Source organism: Protopterus annectens, chromosome 3.part1, assembly GCF_019279795.1.
Source record: "Protopterus annectens isolate FY-2018-M chromosome 3.part1, PAN1.0, whole genome shotgun sequence".
Lineage (NCBI taxonomy): Eukaryota > Metazoa > Chordata > Ceratodontiformes > Protopteridae > Protopterus > Protopterus annectens.
In genome coordinates, this window is record NC_056732.1 from 1,188,849,886 (window position 1) to 1,188,876,046 (window position 26,161).

General features: G+C 38.5%; 1 protein-coding gene across 9 annotated transcripts in view; it reads right to left on the reverse strand.

The window, feature by feature from the left end:
* ADGRB1 (adhesion G protein-coupled receptor B1) overlaps positions 1–26,161 on the reverse strand; it is a 4,264,735-nt gene that overhangs the window by 209,943 nt on the left and 4,028,631 nt on the right. For all 9 annotated transcript variants that reach the window (XM_044067288.1, XM_044067286.1, XM_044067290.1 and 6 more), the window contains one exon: positions 1,957–2,070. In XM_044067288.1, coding sequence (XP_043923223.1) covers positions 1,957–2,070 — 114 coding nt within the window. The remainder of the gene's footprint in view (positions 1–1,956; positions 2,071–26,161) is intronic.

Sequence of the window (26,161 nt, forward strand, 5' to 3'; positions counted from 1 at the left end):
TCAACTGAGTCAAACACACACTCTATAAACAAAGAGTAGTTACTTGTACAATGGAAGAAACTACATTATTTAAAGCAGATTTTTCCACACAAAAAGAAACTACAGACAAAATATTCCTCATACTTTCACAGTTAGTCAGAATAAACTTTACCATATGAGTCTGACAATTTACAATTCTGAAATTCTGAGTTGCAGAAGATTATAGTTTTTTTCAGATACTTATCAATCTTCCCATCCTTATCAGAAAGAGGATTAAACTTAACTAAATGTTTAGCATCAGTAGGATTAACTAAAGCTATAGCTGCTGGGTCAGGTTTGGCAGTGTAAAAAACTTATGAGTGAGGAAATTTGTACATTGTATCTGCCTTTTTAGGGGCAGCAGGATGACTACCAGTAAAATTACAGGCAGTGACACACAAATGCTCCAAAGCTGACTGAACTGCAGAGGCTGGTGAAATGAAATTCTTCCTACAACAGCTCATAGTTTTTTTTCCTGAGGGACTGAGATACCTCAGTGTTCTCCCACTCAAAACACTGAGACAGTCTGGAAACAGTCTTAGAAAAAGAGAACACCACACAGGGAGAATCAGAAACTGAGTTCTCCTCTGAGTCTGAATCAGAAAACTGAGGAAAAAACCCTGAATCTGCTCCTTCATTTTCTTGTCTTGATTCAGAATACAGAATATCTTCAGGAAAAGATGTATCCTTCTTTTTTTCACTAGAAACCATGTTATAAGAAGGGTCAATAGCTTGAAATAAACTCTGAGCCAGACATAGTAAACTACTCCTGTCTAAGGAAATTTGAGGAGGAATCGATACATGTTTAGTTTTCTGTTTCTTCATGACAGGAAACTGGGGCCAGCTGTGTTACTAATGGCAGTTGCAGTTTCCCCTGGGATGGGCACAACATTCTGACAAAACAGGGAAGTCTTCCTTATTTCCTCCCCCATGGCCGATTAGAGTGGCTCTCTTTTGCCCATTGAGGGGATATTTATTAACTGCCACAGAGGATGTGGTTAACATCTGGTCGATAGTGACTATAAGTGCTACACCAGAGGGATCTAGGGTAAAATAATGGTCTGAGGAACAAGCTACAGCTACAGAAGAATCACCCACTTATGGCCACGGCAAACTGATAGACTGCTGTGGTGACAAGGGTTGTTTTCTTTTTGTGGCTGGACGAATAACCAGCCACTGGACCAGTTGCTTGTTTCCCGATCAATCAGAAAATAGTGCCTCTTTTCTCAGATAAAACAATCATCAAAACTAATAAAAATTTAAATTTTTAAAAGTAATTTTTTCACAAAAAAAAAAAAACACGATAAAAGTACTCAAATACTTTGCAAGTACACAAAAGTAAGATAAACAGAACTGCTTCTCAGAAAATATGTTTTTCAATTACTGAAAACTTTTAAACTGAATGGAAAAAGTGTAATCCCATTTAAAAGTACAGTTAAGTCTTTTGACAGTCCATTAAAACACAAAATCTTAGCTTAAAAATAAAATAATTTTACTAAACAGGAAAGTAAAATAAGACAAACTATTTTTTTCATTTGGAAGGTTTTTCCCCAAAGGGTTCTCATGTACTCAGCAAAAGAACAGCTTAAGCAGACCATTGATCCATAAAAGCCTGCAGAGGAGCACTTTCTGCAATGTCAGTAAGGCTCTGAACGGCTTGGCACCCAAAATATGTGTATACTGGCCAACTGTTATATCCTATGCATACTTTTTGGAGGGGTGGTAGTAGTGTTAATGTTTTAATACAGCTTTGGAATTCATCAGCACATTTCAATTATTTTCAATAATTGTCATGATGAATAATAATAAAACAGTCAGTAATAAGACTACATATCTAGTCTTGGGTTTTCATTAACACTAGGTTTAGTGGATGACACCGATGTATGGAATGACAGATGACATAGTTATATGCAAGAATACTTATGCCTGTCACCTCACCGAAGGCTCTTGTCCTACCATTAACTGGGCATGGCCATTTTGAAATGATCCACCAGAATCACCATTGCCTTCTTCTTGGCGATCGACAACTCTGCACTTCACAGCATCCTGAACCTAGGAAACAAAGACAGCTCTTCTTATCAAATAGTATTAATTATTTAGTCAGCAAACAGTCTCCACTGCACATGCCCCATTCAAACTGATCAGAGCTCATATTACTCTTGGTAACAGAGGATTAGTCTGTGATTAGAGTAGACAATACAATAATCTAATCTTATTTTAGGAGAAATACCTTTAACTGACTTACAATACATAGTTCCTATAGTACATTAAAAGGCTGTTTACCTTTGAATGTGATTTTTCCACACAAAAAGAAACTACAGACAAAATATTCCTCATACTTTCACAGTTAGTCAGAATAAACTTTACCATATGATTCTGACAGTTTACAATTCTGAAATTCTGAGTTGCAGAAGATTATAATTTTTTTTCAGATACTTATCAATCTTCCCATCCTTATCAGAAAGAGGATTAAATTTAACTAAATGTTTAGCATCAGTAGGATTAACTAAAGCTATAGCTGCTGGGTCAGGTTTGGCAGTGTAAAAAACTTATGAGTGAGGAAATTTGTACATTGTATCTGCCTTTTTAGGGGCAGCAGGATGACTACCAGTAAAATTACAGGCAGTAACACACAAATCCTCCAAAGCTGACCGAACTGCAGAGACTGGTGAAATGAAATTCTTCCTACAACAGCTCATAGTTTTTCAGGAAACAAAGACAGCTCTTCTTATCAAATAGTATTAATTATTTAGTCAGCAAACAGTCTCCACTGCACATGCCCTACTCAAACTGATTACAGCTCATATTACTCTTGGTAACAGAGGATTAGTCTGTGATTAGAGTAGACAATACAATAATCTAATCTTATTGTAGGAGAAATACCTTTAACTGACTTACAATACGTAGTTCCTATAGTACATTAAAAGGCTGTTTACCTTTGAATGTGACTGCTGATAATTACAGGCACACATTCAGTGTAACAAAAGAAAAATACACTAAATATTGGGCAAACAGCGATATCACAGTTAAAATCCTCCAAAACGAAAAAGTTAGAAATCACAAATCTGTACAGTGGCAAATCCATACATACAGTGGCAAGCAGCACTTTTTATTTCGTACAGACTGCAACTTGTTTGTATAACATATATAAAAACAGACTAAACAGGATAGCATTTATGACCTATAGATCTACATCTGGTACTTCTTTTGTTTACTAAAATAATACTTCAGATCCTGGTATAGTGAACAGGCAAGAAAACTTTATGAAATAATACAATCACGCAGACACACACATGGACACAAGCAAATTGCCACTTAAGTAGCTGTATCTAAAGCTGTCTGTCCTAGTGTAGATAGTTACATTAACATTATTGAAAAGTAAAGATAAGTGTGTAAGTGCTGTTTTATTTATTACAAAATATACATTCTGATACACTAGGCTATCATGCAGTAATGTGTATCAGCCATACATATGCAAGCATGAATACATTTAGCAGTCTTCACCCTTTTACATTTGAATCTTGGGGGGGAAGAACAATTTGAGTGTTAGTGATAAAGTGCTGCATGATATCATATCCTTCACATAAGTTGGTTTTTCACTAGCACTATTTGTCTCGTTTGAGTTATTGTTATTTATTTATTTATTTATTTGCAGTTTGATTACCGAGGAAGTCCACTGGGCAAAATTGACCCATTTTCGGTGGAGGCCCGGGGAGAAAACCTCCAAGATGCATTATGCAATTTAGATACAACTGACAATTAATATTAAAGATAACTGTAGAATAGTTACTCATAAATGCATTCAATATCATGCATAGTTAAATTCATTAAGCTTGAAGGTAAGGATCATATAGTTTCATTTGAGGGAAATAGATATGTGTTAGGTGTGGAAACAGTTTACATACAAATCTTTTAAGAAAATGTAAATACACTTTACATACACACATCAACAGTAGAATGCTATTTACAATATTTACAAGGTTGGGCTGTGTGAGGGTAGTTGTAGGAGTTGTTGAGAGCTTAGAGAGAAGCTATAGAAATTGTCAAGAGCTTAGATAGGCTCATAGGAAGATAACTATGAGAGTTGTAGAGCTTGGGATCCAGAGAGAACCCCCTTTGATTAGGTTGGGTGAAGGCAGGTACATTTCCATGTAGTGGACAGGTGTTTGAATAGTTGGGTTTTAAAGTTTGCTGAGTTTGGTATGGTTCTTAGTGTGGAGGGAAGGGAATTCCATTTTTTGCCTAGTGAGAAAGATAGGAGAAGTTGGCCAGCAGGACATTTAGGTTTATGGATATTAATTAAGTTGTGATTTTCAGATCTGAGAGCTCTGTTGGGTGTATAAGTGGGAAGGATGTTAGTTAGAGTGGGGCATTTTGCTGGGTGAAATATGAGTCTATATGCAGTAGTGATTTGGAGATAGTCTAGGTAGTTTGGGAGTTCAAGTCAATTCAGGGATTGTAGGGTTAGGCAGTGATGGGTAATATTTTTAGATTTAGAGGCAAATTTAGAGATTTTTGTTGTAGCGGTTTTCTAGTTTAGAGGTGATAGAGAAGGACAGGTTGGTTAGGAGAGGGGCTCCATATAATAAGGAAGGAAGAAGATAAGTCGAGGTCAGAGTTTGCCTGGTAGAGTTGGAGAAAAAGCGATTATTCCTATACAGCATACCTAGCTTTTGGTGTTTTTTTTTAATATTTTGTTAAATATGAATATCAAACTTGAGGTGTTCATCTACAGTAATGCCAAGTAGTTTGGCAGAGGGGACCACTTCTATAGATGAGTTGGTTTGACTACAGACTTTGAAGTTGTTTTTATTGTACGAGAGGATCTTTGTGGGAGGGAATAGTAGAATCTTTGATTTATTTGCATTGAGAGAGAGGTGGTTTTGGTGCATCCAGTTTTCAGTTGTTGAGAAGGCAGTTTGGGTTTTAGTCAGCAATTCAGAGAGGTTTGAGGCAGAGCAGACTAAGGTTGAATTGTCTGTGTATTGGATGATTTTAGCATCAGGAATAGCAGTGTGAAAGTTATTGATGAAGATGTTAAAAAGCATTGGCCCAAGGATGGATCCCTGTGGTGCACCAGTTGGGGTAGGTAGGAAGGAAGAGATGGAGTACTTCCATTTGACTGCCTGTGATCTGTCTGATAGATAGCTGTAGAACCAAGATAAAGCATTATGTGAGAGATTAAGGTTTGAGAGATGACAAAGAAGGTGCTTGTGGGAAACAGTATCAAAGGCTTTAGACAGATCGAGTAAAACAGTAGAAACTAAGTGTCCTGAATCTCGGGCTTGATTGACAGTTTCTAGGAAAGAGAGTAGAGTGGTTATTGTGCTATGGCCTGGACGGAAGCCATGCTGTGTAGGAGTGAAAAGATTGTTTTGGGTCAAGAAAGGCATAAGTTGGAAGTGGATGCATTTTTCTAGGATTTTGGAGATTGGTGAGAGCAAAGCAATGGGGTGAAAGTTTGAGATGCTGGTAATTTTGCCTCCTTTATGAAGATGAAGAATACAAGCTAAGCGCCAGAGTTTGGGGACGTATGATTCTTTTATGGATCGGTTAATAATGATGCTGAGTGGGAGAGCAATGCCATTAGCAGCACATTTTAGGAAGTAAGAGAGAATATTGTTGGGAGCATTAGAGCAAGGTTTAAGTTTGGACAAAAGTTTTTTTTTATAAAGTTAGTGGAGATGGGTTTGAGTTCAAACAGATGAGGTGAGTTAGAAGGGGGAGAGTGTAGAGCAGTTGGGTTATTACTGGGAAATGTCTTGGTGAGGGTAGTAATAGTTTCTATGAAAAATGAGTTAAATTCAGAGCCTAGTTCAAGGTCAGATATACTTGGGTCAGGACAGGGATTATTCTTGGAGCCTGGATTGAGGAGTGAGTTTATTGAGTTCCAGAATTTTTTGGGGTTTTTTATTGTTATTGTACGGAAGTTTAATATAGTAGGATTTTTTTTGTCTTTGCTGATTAATCGTTTTGCACGATTGCGGAGCTGTTTATATTGGAGCAAGGTATTGGCCAGTTTATTGTTTTGGTAAAGCTTTCATAGATTGTCTCTGTGGTGCATAATCTGTTTTGTCTCTTTGGACAGCCAAGGAGCAGTTTTAGTTTTTATCCTTTTGTTTCTTAGTGGGGCTAGTGAGTTTAAAGTATCAAGGAAGACAGAGTTAAAGTATTTTATAGCCTTGTCAAGAAGAAGGATGTTTACAATTTGCCAGTTCATTTGTTTGAAAGTATTTGAGAAAGTAGTTGGGTTGAAACTACTGAGGTTATGAGTTTGAATGTATTGATGATGGTGTGGGGAGGAACTAGTTGAGTGATTCATAAAGGCTGTGAGGTGGTCGCTAAAGGTATCAGGAATTGTGCCAGAATTAGTATTTTATTTGGATCTGAGACTAGGATCCAATCTATAGTGGATCCAGAAGGGTTTACTTTGTTAGGTTGAGTGATAGAGAGGATTATTTGAGTGAAGTTATAGATGTTAATGAATAGGGAGGGAGAGGGGCAATTGATTTTATTCCAGTCAATATTCACATCACCAACGATATAAGTTTCATAGTTAATTTCAGTAGAGGCCCATAGGAGAATATTTTCAAGTGTAGAGATATTGTTACCAGGTGAGATATACAGTGCAATGATACAGATATTTTTATGTTTATTTCGTTTTAGAATTCCAGCAGTTAGTTCAGTGTTCTGGAATTGAGGAATTGGAATTTGGAGGGGAATTAAGGAAAGAAGGTTGAAGTAGACTAGGGCAGTGCCGCTACCTTTTTATATAGTCGGTCATTTCTGAGACAATGAAATCCTGGGGGCAGAATCTCAGAGTTGGAGATAAAGGGCTTGAGCCAGGTTTCGGAGATGGCTAAGATATCTGGTTGGTTTTGGCTTAACTAAGCTTGAAATTGGTGTACTTTGTTGTTTAGACTGTGTGCATTAATTGTAAAAATATTTAGGGTGTTGAGATAGGAGGAAGAGGGTAAGGGATGAGTGTTGTTAATAAAGGATGTAGGACCAGGGTTAGGATGGATATCATCAACTTGGACTAGGTTGTTGAAGGAGATATCATTTAGCCATATTGGTCTGTCAGGCATGAATTTTGGTAGATTGTAGATTGGAGCAGATGACAGTGTCTTGTCTTTAGAAGAGAAGAGTTTAGGGTGAAATAGGTGCAGAGGGTTGGGCTGAATGAGAGAAGAGGACATAATTATACTAATGTCTTGGGCCCCAGCATTATGAAACCATATGTTGATGTGTCGCATATGACTGTCACTTTGCTTTCAGAAACAGCACATAAGTGTGCTCAACATTAAGAGCTTTTCGATAATAGTAATTTGCAGATATTAATTTTGAATCACTTTCATACGTTAAACAAATATGACTCCCCTTGTAGTTTCAGAGTCTGAAGGGATCTTTAATTAAAAAAAAGGTAAATCTCACTGAGTTTTCACTGGAGTAGGAAAGGGATTTGGGCAGGTCCTTCAAGAATAGTTTCAGTATGGAATGCTCTGACACTGCAGTCTAGTTGCTTATCATTTCCAAATAATGTTCTCTGACATCATTCCTTCATGTAAAGAAACTGTCTACTCATCCCTTTTGGGGTAAAAAGATTGTCTCTTCCCTCTTATCTTCAGCTGGATGTTTGTTTCTACATCTGGTCTGTATGGCCTCTCAGGGTGTGAATACCATTGGCCATGTTCTTATAAGAATGATCTTCTAATTTAGTCTAGCATGTCATCCCTCTTGGAGAATGAATTCAATTTACCATCTGCATCTGGAAATGCTCAAGCTTCCCAGTCTGGTCAGTCATTCTACTTTGCTGTAACAAGTGACAGCATCTGTCTCTCAGTGTAGTCACCAATCCATATAAAAGTGCCACTACCAACTATACACATCTATTGAGGTACAGATGAGGTATGTTGCTACCAGACATTTGTTGGCTGAGTTGACACTTTGTTTCGTGTTTTTGTCATAGTTCAATTGACTTGATGTGATGTCACGACTTTCTGGTTTTATTGGACTTCTTAAGTGACGTACATGTCTCTTCTCTGTACTATGTATCAGCTGTATATATATATATATATATATATATATATATATATATATATATGTGTGTGTGTGTGTGTGTGTGTGTGTGTGTGTGTGTGTGTGTGTGTAACGGCATTATACATCATATTTTGCAAACCCATGGCTTGCAAATGTTAAAATCAGTTTTGCACAGATTAAATAAAATGGATTGCCACTGTATTTCCATATTTACTAAAACACAGTAAATTGTAAAAAAAGGACAAAAAAGGAATAAAACTTGCAGCTGCCATATACTTACTAATGTAAAAATAAAAGTGAAGCTGTGGTACCGAAGAATGAAAAAGCAGATGGTCATTTAAACTGTTTAGATTTTATTTCCCAAGGCATGTAAATGCTTCCAAAAGATAAATAGTCACCAACTGATTTGAGCAGGCAGAGTATGTTTACAAGTCTTAAATATTTAGCTTTACAATAACTGTACTGGAAGCCAAAAATCATGTGTGTATAGATAATAGACTGCTATTTTTTTTTCCATTTTACTTAGATTTAAACATGTAAAACTATTATTTAGTTAGTTACATGTGTTGATCAGGATAATCAAGCTGGGAATTGTACATTTTTAAAACAGATCAATTCAGAAAAGTATCAACACACAACATATTAGACAATTTTCATGACAATCCTTTACAGATGCAGAAACTGTACATTTGTCTGCTCACACTCAGTCCAACAGCAGATGTCCAAATAGAAGTATCACTACTACAGTTATCATTCCATATGCATAGGAATCAGCTGCAGTTAAAATTGCACTTCAGGCCTAAGCTTCAGAACTTCGAAATGTTCCCTGAATGAAGGAGAATTCTTCCATCTGCCCAGGATTTCAGTCTGACATTTAACAATATAATCTGTTCCAACTCAACCATTCTAGATATGACATATTTGTGTGGCTAGAAAGAAACTGGACAAATAGATTTCAAACCATACAAATAAAAATCTTGTGGTATCTGAATAAATACAACAAATTATTTCTTTATCCAGATTCAAGAGGGTAAAAGTATTCAAAATACATCCATGAACAAGATCTAAAGAAATAATAGAAAGAGAGAGAAAATAACACTATTAAGTGTAGGGGAAAACAATCAATCAAATAACAATGGAATTAATAACCAGTGGGATGTCGCATTTTGGACAACGCTATAGCTAGGCATACTCTGTGTACTCAAATGAGTACATTTTTGTTCTGAGCATCTCTGAGCACAGAATGTTTATAACTGTCTAAATTGGTGTCTGCTGGATAGAGCTATACAAAATATGCTAATGTGTTACAAATGCACCTCTTAAAGTAGCCTTTTTGTTGATATAAGTTGTTGTTGTTATTGTTCAAAAGCTAAAAAATAATGTGTTCCTTTCCAAGCCGTATGGGTGCAACATTTTGAGGGTAGAGTACATTTTTTAAATGACACTTAGGTGGCAGCATCAAGATAATGAGATTTCCATATGAAATATACATTTCTAGCTAGTCCCCTAATTATGAAACCAACAGGGCAGGAGAGAGACTTGTTTGTAAACAATATGGGGAGTTGTAGTAAGCATCAACATGAAGGTGCTACTAATGCTGAATAAATGGTAATGACTGAAAGCATAGGTGAGGTGTTTTTTGAACTATATAACTTAAGCCCACCTAATCCAATTGAGCAAAGAACAAACATACTTAATGATGGCTTCAATTTATTCCCCAGCAAACTAGCTAGGATTGATAACATACTCATCCAATTAAAACTGTATACAAGCAGGCTTAATTTTCAGTACATGACAAGTGCTTTGCCATTGGTGCCTTTTAATAATATTATTTCTGAAAATATATATACATTTAATTCCCCCATTATAAATACTCTAGAAATTTAGGTTGTAATAAAAGAGAGAGATAGTTATATAACCCAGGCAGCAAAGTGTTAGAATAACTTGGTACTGGTCGAGCAATATCTATGACATTCAAGCCATCTCATCTTATTTACAACATGATAGTATGTAGGTAGCAAGATAGGCTCAGGAATCAAGGACTACAGATGCAGAATGTTTAAGTCATAGATCAAGACAGTGTCTGGGAAACAAAGTGAGAGTAACAGGTGGGAAACAAGAAGCAGAGTGAGAGAGAGAGACAAAGACAGAGAAATAGAGATAGAGGTCTAGCTCCTTAGGAACAGCCAAGAGTACACAGTAGATTTGGGGGTAAGGACGTTGAAGGGTGGGGAGCTGGAATATGAAATGGCTAATAACCCAATAAAGTCAGAATAGCTTTCAAGCAGAAGTTGGAAAAAAAAAAGGATACAGGTGGATAAATTGTGTTTCAGGATGAGAAAGAAAAATAAAAGGGATAACAGTAAGAGATGGTGAGGTTGCTTGTGGGAAACTAGTCTGAGTGCTAAGTGTTAGGTGACTGGTATATAGGGGAAATGTTCAGGACTAAGGAGTAGCTGTGGGATCACATTAAGCCCAAAATGTGGCTATAGTAGGAGAATTGATAGGATGTGTAAAGGCAAAATAAATATGATAAAGAAAAATTACGGAGTCATACAAACAGAATAATTTAATGTAGTTTTAGAACCATAGCTGGAAAAGGAAGGTGGAATTTAATGTGAAGAGTCACAAATGTCTAAGAAGGTCTATGAAAATAGTACAAGTAGTGAATGTGCAGGGATAACATTTGAGGGGGGTTGTGAGACAGTTTACATTTAGTAGACATGATAAACAAGTAAACTAGTAACATATACTGCTGGATGATAAAAGTGTCTGTGAGGTGGACACAACCGACAGCCATAAAAGAGGACTATCAAATCATTCACTAGTTGTAATTTTACCAGGAAGCAGAAAGAGGCTGGAGAGACAGTGATGGGACCTGAAGGAAGTTGAGGGGCTCAGATCAGATAAAGTAATCATAAAAGATGATTAGGGAAGTAGTCCAAATGAATAAATTAGTGTAAGAAGAGGTAGGGATCAACAAGTGGGGTGGTAATCAAGACAGCCTGGAGTGCAAAAGTAATAGCATACAGAGGACTGCAGAAGACATGGAGGCAGAGCAGGATAAATAAACTAGAGAAAGAGTTACAGCAGGAGTAGACAAAGTGAAAAAACAAAAGTAGGATCAACTGAGCGAGGTGTTAACAGTTAGGGAATGGAGTGAGTGGCTTTACTGGCCTGACTGTGTCCATAAAAACTTAAAGTGAAAACCTCATGTGCATTCAAACGCCATGTAGCTTAAAAACTGGTGTGTCCTTAATGGGCCATTTGCATCTATCCAATGGGCTTTCACTGCAAGAGGCTTAATGTATTACATAGTGAAGACTCTATCCTGACTGGGTCTTTCTTGCAATTTTTACTGAAAGCTTAGAAAGAGAGAGATATTAAAAAAGTACTGTAAGGAAAAGTGAAAAAAAAAATGAATAAGGCACGTAGTAGGAAGTGAGTACAGTAGAATTTGGATAAAAATAAAGGGAGAAGCAAACAGCAAAAAAAGGAAATATAGCAGAAAAACAGAGTAAAAGGGGTGAACAATCTAATATAAGAAGAAGGGTGATAATGGAGGACACTGGACTGTACCAGTGTTTTTGCGGAGCTCTCGGAAAGTTACGACAGTTGTTTAACATCTAGGAGCTACTGCATATCACCTTGGCCACAGCTCTCAAATTCTTTACTCAATAAACAGAGGCAAGGCTAAAAATAATGAATAGAAAAAATATTGTTACTGAAATCTCTCAAGTGACCTCGTTATGAGGAATATTCCTCATTCTATATGTTAAAAAGTCTATATTCCTCACTGTTCCAATTTGAAGGGTATGTTACACATACAGTGTTAAGAATTTTTCAGTTAATGTCACAGACTACCAAGAGACATGCTCAACAATAATGAAAAGCTTTTTACTTTGTTCATATTTAGTGGCAGTAATAACAGTTTCAGGTGATAATGGAGAACACTGGACTTTGTGTAACCACGTCGCTTGGTATTCTGGATTTGCAGTTATGCATGGTCCAGTGTTCCCCATTATCACCAGAAAGCAGTTTCATATTTGTTGAGGGCATAGATCATATACGAGGAAGACAATATAGTAAAATATTATGTATGAATATAAATGCAATGTGCATAAAGGGAAATGATTCAATGACACCATAAAACATATACAGCATTTATTATAGAGTGGCATATATGTTGTAAAATAGAGACTATACTGGTTGGAGTAATAAGAATGGGTAGAACTGTATGTCTGAATTGTTATGATGCATGGTTTTTTCTTTGTTAAATAACATGATTTACAGAAGAGAAATATTATTGTTACAGACAGAGCTGGTTTCTACCGCCTTATAAATAATAAATTATTATTACATAAGGCAAGTTTTGAAAGATATGAAACAACTGGGGTGAAGTACCAATATAAATAAAGAAGTGTGAAGTCATGGACTAATGAACAGACAATATGAAAATATAAAGCTGATTTATAATTGAAATGTGGTGAAGGTTCAACCACATTATTGAGTAACAACCTGGAAAAGACATATGAATGACGATCACATGGAATAATAGAATGATAGCAAACATGTTATAACAAGAAACTGGCAAAATAGTAACAATGAAGAAATATGGATCATACTGTATTAGGAGGTTACTTATTTTTCAAAGGTTTCTGTTAAGTTTTACAGTGGGCAGGATACATTTCTGTATACAGATGATGAAGCAGTAGAAAATGTTTGACATGCTACAAAGTTATAAATGTTCAGTTTCGTTAACAAATTGAATAATAGGACACCAACGTAACAATGAATACTGCAAAGTAAATGCCTTGAAGATATGAAAAATGGATATGACGAAAGCTGAATGTAGACAGATTGTGAATTATAACTAGAGGATGGAGAGTGTTTCAAAGAGCATTAATTAAATACCAGACAGTAAATTTGGTTTGATAAGTTTAATAAGAGTATCTAAATTTAAATAAAGAGTATTACCTCTTGTTTCTTCATTTTATTATTAATCATGCTGTTTTATACTCTTTGACATTAACAGCACATTACTGATACTACCTTGTCCGGATAGATGCATCAAACCGGGTAGAATGGATTAAAAGGTAAATGAGCTGTTACATATTGTGAAAGGAGTCTACTCATCAAGCCAGTTCTGCTTTGCTGACTGAAAAGGATAATGTTGTTAGATGCAACCAAGATAAATATGTGCCTGGAAAAAAAATTACTTTGAATTTTTGTCACCCCTACTGGTCATTCTGTTAGGTGGCTGAGGTGATGTATTGACAAACATGAGAATGGTGCAGACTGGCAAAGTGTGTAAAACAGATTATACTGAGATATAGGGGAAGAGGTGGATCATACAATAAAATGACTGATGAATGATGTAAACAGGGTAAAACAGTTAGGTTATATGAGCTGTACTGGTCACAAAGAAACAATGAAGTAGGCTGTATTGAAGATTTGGTGTGGTTAAAAGAAACAAGGTCTGTCATTCTGCATTGGTTAGTTTATAGAGAGAAGATGTCTGACTGAAGGAAAGGTACAATAATGACTGCTAAGAATGTAATATAGATGTAGTCTGAACATGTACAAAATTATGATATGTATGAACAAGGAGATATACTAATTGGCGATGCCTTGCAGATGGAATTTATCTTCCTCTTCTTTTCGGCTGCTCCCGTTAGGGGTCACCACAGCGGATCATCTGTTTCCATTTCTTCCTGTCCTCTGCATCTTGCTCTGTCACACCAACCACCTGCATGTCCTCTCTCACCACATCCATAAATCTTATCTTAGGCCTTCCTCTTTTCCTGTTACCTGGCAGCTTTATCCTTAGCATCTTTTTTCCTAATATACTCTGCATCCCTCCTCAGCACATGTCCAAACCAACGTAATATTGCCTCTCTGGCTTTGTCTCCAAACCTTCCAACCTGGGCTGACCCTCTAATATACTTATTTCTAATCCTGTCTACCCTCATTACACCCAGTGCAAATCTTAACATCTTTAACTCTGCCACGTCCAGCTCTGACTCCTGCCTTTTTGTCAATGCCACTGTCTCAACCCATATAACATAGCTGGTCTCACTACCCTCCTGTAGACTTTCCCTTTCACTCTTACTGGTACTTGTCTGTCACAAATCACTCCTGACACTCTTCTCCATCCACTCCATCCTGCCTGTACGCTCTTCTTCACCTCTCTTCCACACTCACCATTACTCTGAACTGTTGATCCCAAGTATTTAAACTCATCCACCTTTGCCATCTCTACTCCCTGCATCCTCACCATTCCTCTATCTTCCCTCTCATTTGCACACATATATTCTGTCTTAGTCCTGCTGACCTTCATTCCTCTTCTCTCTAGAGCATATCTCCACCTCTCCAGGGTCTCCTCCACCTGTTCCCTACTCTCACTACAGATCACAATATCATCTGCAAACATCATAGTCTACAGGGACTCCTGTCTGATCTCATCTGTCAACCTGTCCATCACCATTGCAAATAAGAAAGGGCTCAGAGCTGATCCCTGATGTAATCCCACCTCCACCTTAAATGCATCCGTCACTCCCACCGCAGACCTCAACGCTGTCACACTACCATCGTACATATCCTGTACCACGCTTACATACTTCTCTGACACTCCCGACTTCCTCATACAATACCACAACTCCTCTCTAGGCACTCTGTCATATGCTTTCTCTAAATCCACAAAGACACAATACAACTCCTTCTGACCTTCTCTGTACTTCTCCATCAACAATCTCAGAGCAAACATCACCTCTGTAGTTCTCTTTCCTGGCATGAAACTATACTGCTGATCACTAATCATCACCTCCCTTCATAACCTAGCTTCCATTACACATGCAGATGGAATTTATATTGATAAAAATAAAATCAAGTAGTTTAGACAATGGTATATATGTTACAGTCCTGGACAAAAAGGTGAACATGCAGGAAAAGATTATATTTAAAGAGAAAGAGAAGGAGAAAGTAAGTAGGAGCACTTCATGAGTGTTGGGAGGGTGGCCTAATAGTTAAGGTGTTTGCCTTACAAACTCAAGGTGCAGGGTTTGAGTCTCACAAGGGATAATTGGCTAGGCTTTAAATGGCTCGCAAGAGCAGTTAGCCTTGTACTAACCTATGAACCTATGAACCATCTTGAAGCTGTCATAGGCAATGCAACAGGCAAGGATGACTATTTCTTGATGAAGTGCTTTGGGAGACTGGTGGAAAACACTGCATAGCAGGTAATGACAAAAACAGTTAAAGATGAAGTTAAACCGATAATAGAGTCAAGGGTGAAGAACATTAAATAATATAAGGAATTTCATGGGAAAAATGCATTTGCTGGTCAATGAAAAGGACAGAAAAGAAAAAAATATGTTGAATAATATACCATATCTCTCCATAATAAATGTAATTACAATGATTAAGGATAATGCTATGAAGGTTAATGCAATGGTATAGAGCAGTAAAGCAAGCAACCCAGGACTGATTAATGGCTTAGACATCTGAGGCCCAAGCAGAGAGGGACAGACATGCTCATCCACGGGGGGGGCTGGGGTTATTCTAGGCATTCCCTGTGGAGAGGTGTTATCCATAGAGGAAAGTAACTCTCAGACTTAACAGAAAAATGCAGTAAAGTGGGAGAATGAGGATAAATAACTACAACCCCCCCCCCCCATGGTAGCAAGGAAGTTGTGTAGTCCTAGGACATCCTAATAATCCTCAATGGCTCAAACCCTGGCCAAGCAAGTCTTGGGTCAGATTAGGAGGGATAGAGAGACTTGACATAGGAAAAGTGCTCTAGGATAAGCTGATTGGTCAGCTGAGTGTGGGTGGTGGTGGGGATATGCCATGAAAGGATAGAAATACAGTATATCAAAAGCAACAATGGAATTAGCAATGAGAGGAATGATGTTATAATCAACAATATAAAGAAGCATGTTATGTGAAATGATATGGAGAGTCTCAATGAAATCTGAATAATGCAAGCATGTTACTTTAATAACAGCAATAAAGAAATGATTCTTAAAAAAAAAAAAGAAAAGGCTTTCTATGAGCTACAGTCATTGGAACCATAGACCCTTCCCAGTTCAGTTTTCATTCTCAATATAGCAGTTAGTCTGAATAATCTCCTTATTGCTAAAAGTTAGCATTTCCATACAGTTCTGGTCATTCTTAACTTCTCCACAATATTTTGCATTGTTGATCATGGTATTCTGATCAGGTCCCTATTAGATGAATGAAAGATCAAGGTCTCGAATGGCTTAAATTTCGAAAATGCTGTTCTTCGAGATTGCTATTGTGAGATCACAGTACAGTGAAGATTGGTAAATTTGCCCTTTCCTCACTGTAGTGCAATCTCGGAGTTGGTATATATAATTAGCGGGGGGGGGGGTGCAACCCCCCCACAATAACAATTTCAAAGAACAGCATTTTCGACTTTTCAGCGGTTCGCGATCTTTATTTTTTGTTCATATAACAGAGACCCTTCTGATAAATAGCCTGCATTTTTAATGTGGACTATCATCCAAAATCCTTGACTGGTTTGCATCCTGTCTCTCAAGTCAAACCTAGAGGTTAGTCTAAAGCTTCATTATTTCTTACCCCCCCCCCCAAAAAAAAAAAATGTAAAAATGCAACAGTGCTCAATCTTTGATCCACTTCTTTTCATAGAGTTTATAGTGACATCAGCAGATCTTACTAGAGGGAGGAGGTTAGCATATCACGGGTGTACTGATCATAATTTACTTTAATTTTCCTTCCCTCTGGAATATATGTTGAGTGGGTATTCTCTTGCAGATGACTGGGAGATCTTCCATCTTTAGCTATCTAATAAGCAACTGAAGTGCAACACATCCAAGACTAAGGCTGAGGCAGAGCATGCCACTGTGACAGATTTATCCACATTTCTGTTTCCACCTTTTACTTTATTTTTTATAGCAGCAATAAACAAGAAATTTGAGCTTTTGTCAAAGAGTTGTGATCTTGGAGTTTTTTCTTAATCTGCTGACACTTACAGACCAGATGTCAGCTGTATAAAGTCATCTTGAATTTCACTGAGAAGCACGTCATAGGATCAAGGATTTGATTCTTCAAAATAATCTCCCTACTGTCGTTCATGCTCTGGTCTCCTCCTTTCTAAAGTATTACAATTTATTCTGCCCTGTGCTTTTCAAAACTGAGCCATTGTCCACAGCTAGTGCACATGCGAGCAGCACAGTTACTTACTGGTGCACTATATTACCAACATTTACAATTGCATTGGTTTATTAATTTATTTCATTTTATTCATTTATGTAGCAAGACAACAATAACAGTAGATCTCAAACATCAAAATTCAATAAAATAACTTTACAAAAAAGTCAATCAGGTATACACAGAACAATATAACAGTGTAACCATATATAAGATCAAAACATAAAGAAATATACAAAAGTGACATGCTTCCCATTTAGCAGAAGAAATTCATTTTTCCTAACTGCTTCTTTTAGGCATTCTGCTTTAATTCCCAGGGGATGGTGGTAGTCATTCAGCATGATGGAATGCATCTGGTATCCATTCATTTGCTATTCAGGCTGTGCATCTTTGATGTTAATCATCTCAGTGGCTTTGAGAGAACTTCAAGAACTACATAAAATTATATTTATTTGACATGCTCCTTAATGAACATGACTTAATCCAGTCATATGTTTTTATTTAACACTTATATTCACTGACAGTCATGCTTTGCTTTTACTGCTTGTTTTTATTATTATTTACTGTTGTTTAGTGCTTCAGCCATGTAATGTCCTGTTTTTATTGTTCATTTTATCTGTATTAGTATTCTTAATTTTATTTTTTGCTCAAGTGCTTAGGTATTTAAGCAGTTTAATAAATTTGAAACTGATGCTGAAGGGAAAACAATGAGCATATCCAGCTTGTTGTTTTTATCAGAATCCTGGTTACAATAATGGAAAACATGACATATTAACAGCTGACTGAATACAATGAAAAACAGAACAGGTTCATGACAGGGTGTGGTGCAAACCATTTCATCAGTATTAGGAGATGCATACTCTTTATGATGGATAAAGGACAGAATGCAAAGCAGCATAGGCAGCATTAATCCAGAATGGGTTTGGATAGTTCTGCAAAACTCACTTGCTCAAATGAGCTCTGAAAGTGAGTATTCAGTTGGAGGGTAATGGCCCATGTCATCGTGATATTTATTTTTATGTCTTTGTTTACTGGGATGATCTAGCTGGGCCATCCATTTAAGACCCCTTTTCAACAAAGGACTGGGGAGAAAAGCTCTATAAATTTGAAATACTGTGGCAAGAATATTGAAAACACAATTATTAAAAGAAAAATAAAATTTATAGATTAAAAAAAACAGTAATGATACAGCAGTTTGGATGCATTAATATATTCTGCATAGGTGCAAGTGTGAAGTCCTATGTATGATAAGAGTGGCCATGACCCTGACTTGAAAAAAAGCTATTAAAAAAGTTCTCGAGATTGGATTCATACATTGTGACTCAGCAAGCCATCTTTGCACAGACACACTTCATTGCACCACACGGGATGTCTTCTAGAACATATTAAGCTTCTGATGCATTAGACCAAGAATGGCTCATAAGCAAGATGAAAGTGCTGTATATGGATTATTCTGGATTTTTCTGCTTGTCCAAACTATTATAAATGAGATGTCGGTAAGGTGTCTTCATACTGTGTTCAAAAATAATTCTCATAAACACTTGATGTTCTGTGTCTGAGACCTCCTGTTCTCAGGCTTTGTAAATTATATTTTGCATAACTATAGCAGGCCTTCCATAATGAATTATACAATACTATAATTCATTAATAATATTATTGTTCTTCAACTATTCATGACAGTGTCAATTTTGACCTTTTTAGCTTAAAAATGCTATGGCAAAACTGCCACATTAGGTACCTTCTGAGTGTCTCCAAGATAAAGCTTCTGCTATGTGGTGCAAAATCACTTGACGAAAGCAGGAGTGTGTATTATTGACTCAACTTTTTCCAGTGATGCTACTGTAGCGATATTTTAGCCCATATAGCTGTACTTTCAACTGGATCAAGAGATAAAGTATCCATGTCATATAATACAGAGAGCAGAGAAAATCCACAGAAAACCAGGGCATAATAAATAATTTATGACATAATTCAGACTAATGTTAGGCAGAAACCATGCTGTTCTCACTGATTTACTGTAAGGCAATATTTCACCTCTCTTCGCCAGCTGCAATTGCTAAATATGAAATCTAATAATTCTTGAACTAGCAGTCAGAGCTAATGACATTTTCATATATAAAATGTTCTACAACGAAACAATAAATCTTCCCATATTCTCAGAATAAAGTGTGCTGACTTCTACATAAGCAGCTCTGCAGGCATTCTTAGAATGTTGACAACATATGATACTTCTGAGTTGCACTCAAGTTGAATGATCAGCTTCTTCTTGGTGATCTTAGAACCTGGGCATTATTTCAACGAACATTTCTTTGTTTCCGCTAACATTGGAAAAATGCCTGTATGGCAACTATGGAACATTTTGGACACTAGCAATAACCAGAATGGACTTTGTTTTAATGTCTACCCTATACATGTTATGGTTAGCACGTTGTAAAGAGCTACATTCTTCTTTTAAAAATACAAATACAGTTTTATGTAATAAATTGAAGGAATAGCTAATAAGGTGGGGGTACCAAGATGTGATCATCTAATTATTTTTATACATTAATGTTACTTGTGCATATTCTTGTATTTTGTGTATTACTCTTAGAACCTAACTGGCAAAGTAGTAAAGAGCTCAGCTTTGATACACAAACAGTCTGCAAACCTCTCCAACACTTTAACAATTTGGCTTTATGAAGCTGCTGACCAGACAGGAACTTTTACAACAAACACCCTTGCTGTTTCCATAGTTCAGATAATGTCTCATCAACCAGAAAGCTGGCAGATGAAAGACTTTGTAAGGAAAGGTGGCAGTCAGCAGAGTGCACCAGCTTGCCCAGGGGAGGGGAGGTCGTCTGGGCTCTGCAATGGCAGCTTTCTCTTCAGGGGAGGTATCCAGCATGTAGCACATAAATCACCGATGTGTCTTGGCCCTGAAAAGCTAAATTAATGTGGTAGCCTTCATTGTGCACATGAGAGCATGCAGCTGTTAAAGGGAGTGAACTGTAGCCCGCTTGTCTCTTAACATGCACATCGGCTACTTGGGGACTTGATTACTGCTAAACAGATACCTCTGATGTCTGTCTAAGTGATGGCCACCCATGATCAACTTTCACCAAGTGGGAACAAAGAGGCCAGTCACATAACAGGAGGGCTGCTGCTTAAGAATGACAAAGAGAAAAACAACTTGGGGGAAAAATAAGCAAAGTGAAATGTGTGCAGTATATCATTGCTGGAGCCTTCCTGTGTCCTGAAAGAGTGCCCTTCAAACTATCTGGAGATATACAGATCTGAGTATATTTTTCTGGCACTTCAGAGATGTGTACTGGTAATTGTTGTTTGACTAATTTTATATCATTGCTGGCTGACTTCAGAGTTGTGCACTGTTATTTTTGCTTCACTGTATAGTTTTTCAGATCTCTGCTGAAGGTGTTTTTCCCCCTCCCTATTTCTCTGTGTCTTAAGTTGGTATAACTGGTTTTACATCCTGTGTGTTATCTGACCATCTCAAGGATTACTTGCATAAAGTTAGACCCTCTTAGTAAAAAAAGTCTGCATATCATTGCTGGAGCCTTCCTGTGTCCTGAAAGTATGCTCTTCAAACTATCTGGAGATATACAGAACTGAGTATATTTTTCTGGCACTTCAGAGTTGTGTACTGGTAATTGTTGTTTGACTAATTTTATATCATTGCTGGCTGACTTCAGAGTTGTGCACTGTTATTTTTGCTTCACTGTATAGTTTTTCAGATCTCTGCTGAAGGTGTTGGTTTCCCATATCCACCCTCCCTATTCCTGTGTTGTTGCTTAAATTTGGAGGTTTTTGCAGTTGCCCGCCCCCACTGTAGATTTGATCTGGGACACTCCCCCCAGTCCCATCTCTTTACCTTATTCTACCTAACAGACTCCTTCTGCATTGTTTTTAGTCATTTTTTAATTTAATTGCATTTTTTAAACTGTTTGGTCTAACATTGCTACATACTCAAGTGTGCTAGCTTGCACTGCATTTGAATTGTTTTGACTGCTGTTTTAGCTACTTTTCTGTATATATAAAAAAAATTCCTTTCCTGTAACTAGTGTAGTCCAGATTCAGATATGCTGTATCCAGGACTGTATGCAAGCTTCTGAGCCCCCCTCCCCAAGCTTTCTGTGTTGGAGGGAAGCCTTCTAGCTTATCAGTGGGAGTGGTAAGCACTAGGTAACCTATCTACCACATAAGGAGTGGTTCTGGCCCAGAAATTGTAGTTATTGGCTGTTTGGGCAGTTTTTCCATCTCTCTCAACTTTCTGATGTAAAAGCCCACATTTGCACTTGTTTCCCCCCTTTCCTGTAACTAGATTAGTCCAGATACAGATTCTTACTTTTAGCACTTGAATTTGCTTATTCGTGATCAGCACTTGTTCAGAACTTGTAAGCACTAAATAAACTACTAATTACTAGAGCACTCAACCTTCCTCATTACTTAGAGGAAAACAGTTTTGGTACTTACTTTCCTCACTTGCTTAGAGAAAAACAGCTCTTGTACTCACTTTCCTCACTTATCTAGAGGAAAATAGTTTTTTTATTCAGGCATGTCCAAGGGTCAGCTCCCAGTGTTCTCTCCAGTCTATCTGATGAATCTGGGCATCTTGGGGCAATGCAGAAATTGCCTCATGTACACAGACAACCCTCTCCTCCTACCACCCAACACTACAACCTGTGAGAGATGCACTTATCTAGCCAAACTGGAGGTAAAGCTCTCTCCAATCAAGACTGAACTTGACAGTCAAGAGGAGAAGGTAAACACTTGCACCATACCACACTCATCACATAGTCTCACTAAATCTACACCACCAAAATCCACCCATAGAAACACAAAAACATTCGTGGAGGCTCTCAATAATAATCTGCTCAAGCAACAGAGACCTCCAAAGCAGAAATGCAAGCAACCACCACCCCCCAACACAACCCAAATGACACATAGCTCGCAGACTCAGTGTGCCACTCAACCACAGCCAATACGGCAAAACAATGTACCCAACACACTAGTCATAGGTGACTCTATAGTCAGGCACACTGATGTCCCATCCACCAGGCTAAACAAGGAGAAGGTTACTGTCAGCTGCCTGTCGGGTGCCAGGATCCGCCACATAACTCACACACTCAGGTCACTCCACAGCACATACAAATATGACTCTGTCATTGTCCATGTTGGTGTGAACAACCTGAGACATATCTCCCTGGACTACATGAAAAGAGACAGGAAAGAGTTCTCCGATCTTGTAGCCCAGGCAGGTATGACCCTAGCCCTGAGTAGCATGATGCCACACTACAAGGACAAAATGATTGACTTCAACTATTGGCTAAGCTTTTGGTCTCATTCTAAAGGGATCCAGTATCTGTCTGCCTGGGATGACATGGTTGACAGACCACGATGCTTTGCCAGAGATGGCCTGCACTTGTCACCCCTGGGATTCTGGATACTGGCTAAGGTTCTTGCTGCTCCTATAGTGCTTTTTTTAGGCAAGGTTCAAATGACAAATTCACCACTGTAACGGGTACAGGCAAGCAAAAACTGAGGGTGATGCTACTCAATGCTAGAAGTCTAAATCTCAAAATGCACTCACTCGAGGCACTCCTTAAAATGGAGAACATCGATATTTGTGCAGTGACTCAGACCTGGTTCAAGGCTCCAGAGAGCACCCCTGCACTACCAGGCTATAACTCATACCACACTTTTCGGCCATGTAACCTGGACCAGAACACCAAAGGCGGAGGTGTGTCCATATTCATTAAGGATATCCACACCGCCAGGCTAGTTGCTCAGCATAATACAGCCGAGGTTATCCAAGTGCAACTAACTCTGGACAAAACTGCAATCCAAACTGTAGCTTGCTACAGATCACCCACCATGCCCCAGGATTCCCACTCCTCTTTTCTTGATGTACTGGAAAATATTAGGGTTCAACCAAACACCCTAATAATGGGTGATTTCAACTACCCCACCATTAACTGGGAAAACTTCTCATGTACCAACTTCTTCACTCAACGCTTTCTGGAATTCATAAACTCCAATGCCCTGGATCAACTTATCCACACCCCCACCAGGGGCAACAATATCCTAGATCTAGTCATTACCAATATGAGTGACCGGTGTTCCACAGCTAAAGTCAATGCCTCATTGGTCCGATCCGACCATAAGCTAATTACCCTAGATATCCACATCCTGCCTCCACCCCCCATTAAGGAAACCATGGTAAAAAATTTCTCCAAAGCCAACTTCATGCTTCTTAAGACAGAAGTGGTAAACTTCATGACACCCATGCAGATGGACAATACAGTTACGACTACTGAATCCTACACAATTGCACTATATAAGCACTTAAATGAGTGCATGGATCGTGCTATCCCAAACAGAACCAAGATGCTATCCTCCAAAAAAAGGATGCCAATCTGGTGGTCCCCTGCCATAAACAAACTGTACAACAGAAGGAAGAAACTCTTGCAAAAGAGAGTAAAATCCCATGAGTGGAGGAGCTCCCTGGTCAGCCTCAGTAAGAAGCTGCGATCCCTGATAAAATCCTCCAAAACTAGTTACGAAAACAAAATCGCCACTGATTCTAAAGACAACCACAAAGCATTCTATAGCTATGTCAAGAATCTCAATGGCAATGCTCAGATCTGCTCTGAGTTACAGACCCAACTGATATTGCCAACATCCTGGCAGATAAGTTCAGTGCTAACTTTACCCCTCTCTCACCCCCTAAAGAGCCCATCTCTGTACCGGAAGAATGCAAAGTTCCTGTAATCACGGCTGCACAGGTAAAAACCACACTCTCCAAAGCCAAGAGCACAGCATCCATGGGACCAGACAACATCCCAGGCTGCGTTCTACATGAACTACAGAACAAACTGGCCCCCCACCTAAATACCATGTTCAATCATAGCCTCACCTCAGGCATTGTGCCTGCTGAATGGCGCACAGCAATGGTTATCTCACTCCACAAGGGGGGAGTCACCATGGACCCCAGGAACTACAGCTCCATTAGCCTGATGAGCCTGGTCTGCAAGGCCATGGAACGTATCATCATGGAACTTATAAACAAAGACATTGGAGATCTCCAAACTCTGGATCCCACCCAGTTCAGGTTTGTAAAAGGCAGATCATGTCTCCTAAACCTGATAGACTTCTTTGAAGCAGTCACCAAAGCCGCAGACAAGGGTAAGGTGGTTCACACAGCCTATCTAGATCTTGCCAAGGCTTTCGAAACCATCCCCCACTCTGGAATTATAGATAAACTCACTAAACTAGGTATAAATCCCTATGTCACAAGATGGGTTGCCAACTGGCTTACTGACAGAACTCACACTGTGAAAGTAGCAGACTCCAAATCTGACATCAGACCAGTGACAAGTGGTGTACCACAGGGTTCAGTCCTGGGTCCTCTCCTGTTTGGTATCTACTTCTCTGAAGTACAGGCTAACACAGAAGGTCTTTGGCTAATGAAGTTCGCAGATGACTGCAAACTAGGAGCCATAATCGAAACTCCTAATGATGTGGACATCCTACAAAAGGGCCTCACTGAGACAGATGCCTTGTGTCAAAGCATGGCCTCAAGCTCAATGCCAAAAAGTGCATTGTCATCCCCTTTGGTAAAAACTCTGTACCCATGAATTACAACATAGGCGGTAGTATACTTAACACGGAAAGTGTAATAAGAGACCTTGGGACACAGGTGGACAGCAGTCTCTCCTTTGATAATCACATCGCCACAGTAGTCAGGAAATCCTTTTACGTGGCACACCTCATCACAAAAGGTTTCTCATCCAGAAAAAAGAGGTAATTGTTCCCCTCTACTCATCACTCATTAGACCCATTATAGAGTGCTATGCCCCTTTTGGTATGTACCTCACAAGACATCTACAACAACTGGAAAGGCCGCAGAAATACCTCACAAAGAGGACTACCGGCCTCAAACAGATGCCCTATGCAGACCATCTCAAAAAACTCCAGCTTTACTCCGTCGCATATTGCCTACTCAGAGGTGATCTCTGCCTAACATACAAAGCTATGTCAAACCCAGAGCTGTTGGATATGCTCCACTTAAAGAAATCCCAATCCCTCTGACCTACATGCTCTAGGGACCTAAACCTTGTCACCACAATAAACAGAACATGCCGTAGGGATAGATTCCTGTCCCAGAGACTTCCCATACTCTGGAATAAACTAACTCTATATATCGAACAAAGCTCCTCATTAGCAATCTTCAGAAAAATCTTGATGATTGGATGGGAAATAGGAAATTCACCCCGGGGATCACCTCTGTGGCTCTGCTCAAAAGTGGCACAGGAAAATAATTTTTTTGGGTGGCAGAAGCCAGGGTACCTTTTTGGCTGGGCTTGTATAGGCCCCAGGGCCGATAGCCTAGTACCTACCTATGAACCTATAATCTGTACCAAACTGCTTTACCATAACAGATTCTCTGACAGTAAAGAATGCACTCCCAGTCCTCTTATGCATCCCTTTGACTGCTCTAACATCCAATCTCCTGTCACTCAGTCCTCTTTCATTATGAATCCCATGCCTGCTTTCTTCTAGCACTCTCCTGCTAACTCACAGACAACTATGTACATCTTTATTCATCTGTTTGGGATGTCAGACTGAGTAGCACTAATTTTCTACAAAGGCCCAGGGAGAAACCTCCACTAGTTCAGAACTGGTAATGTAAAGAAACACAAATGAGCAAATGGCTCCTACAGTATGGTATCAATAAAATAAACAATGTTGGAATAAAAATTGTTAGGCACAAATTCGTAATACAGACATGATTCAGGTGCTATGCAAGACTAAATGGATGAAGGCTAGAAGCGGTTACAAATCCAATACCAACAGACAGCTCATACCAAATGCTGTTGTCTTACTTTTAACTCTTCTGTACATAATCTCATTT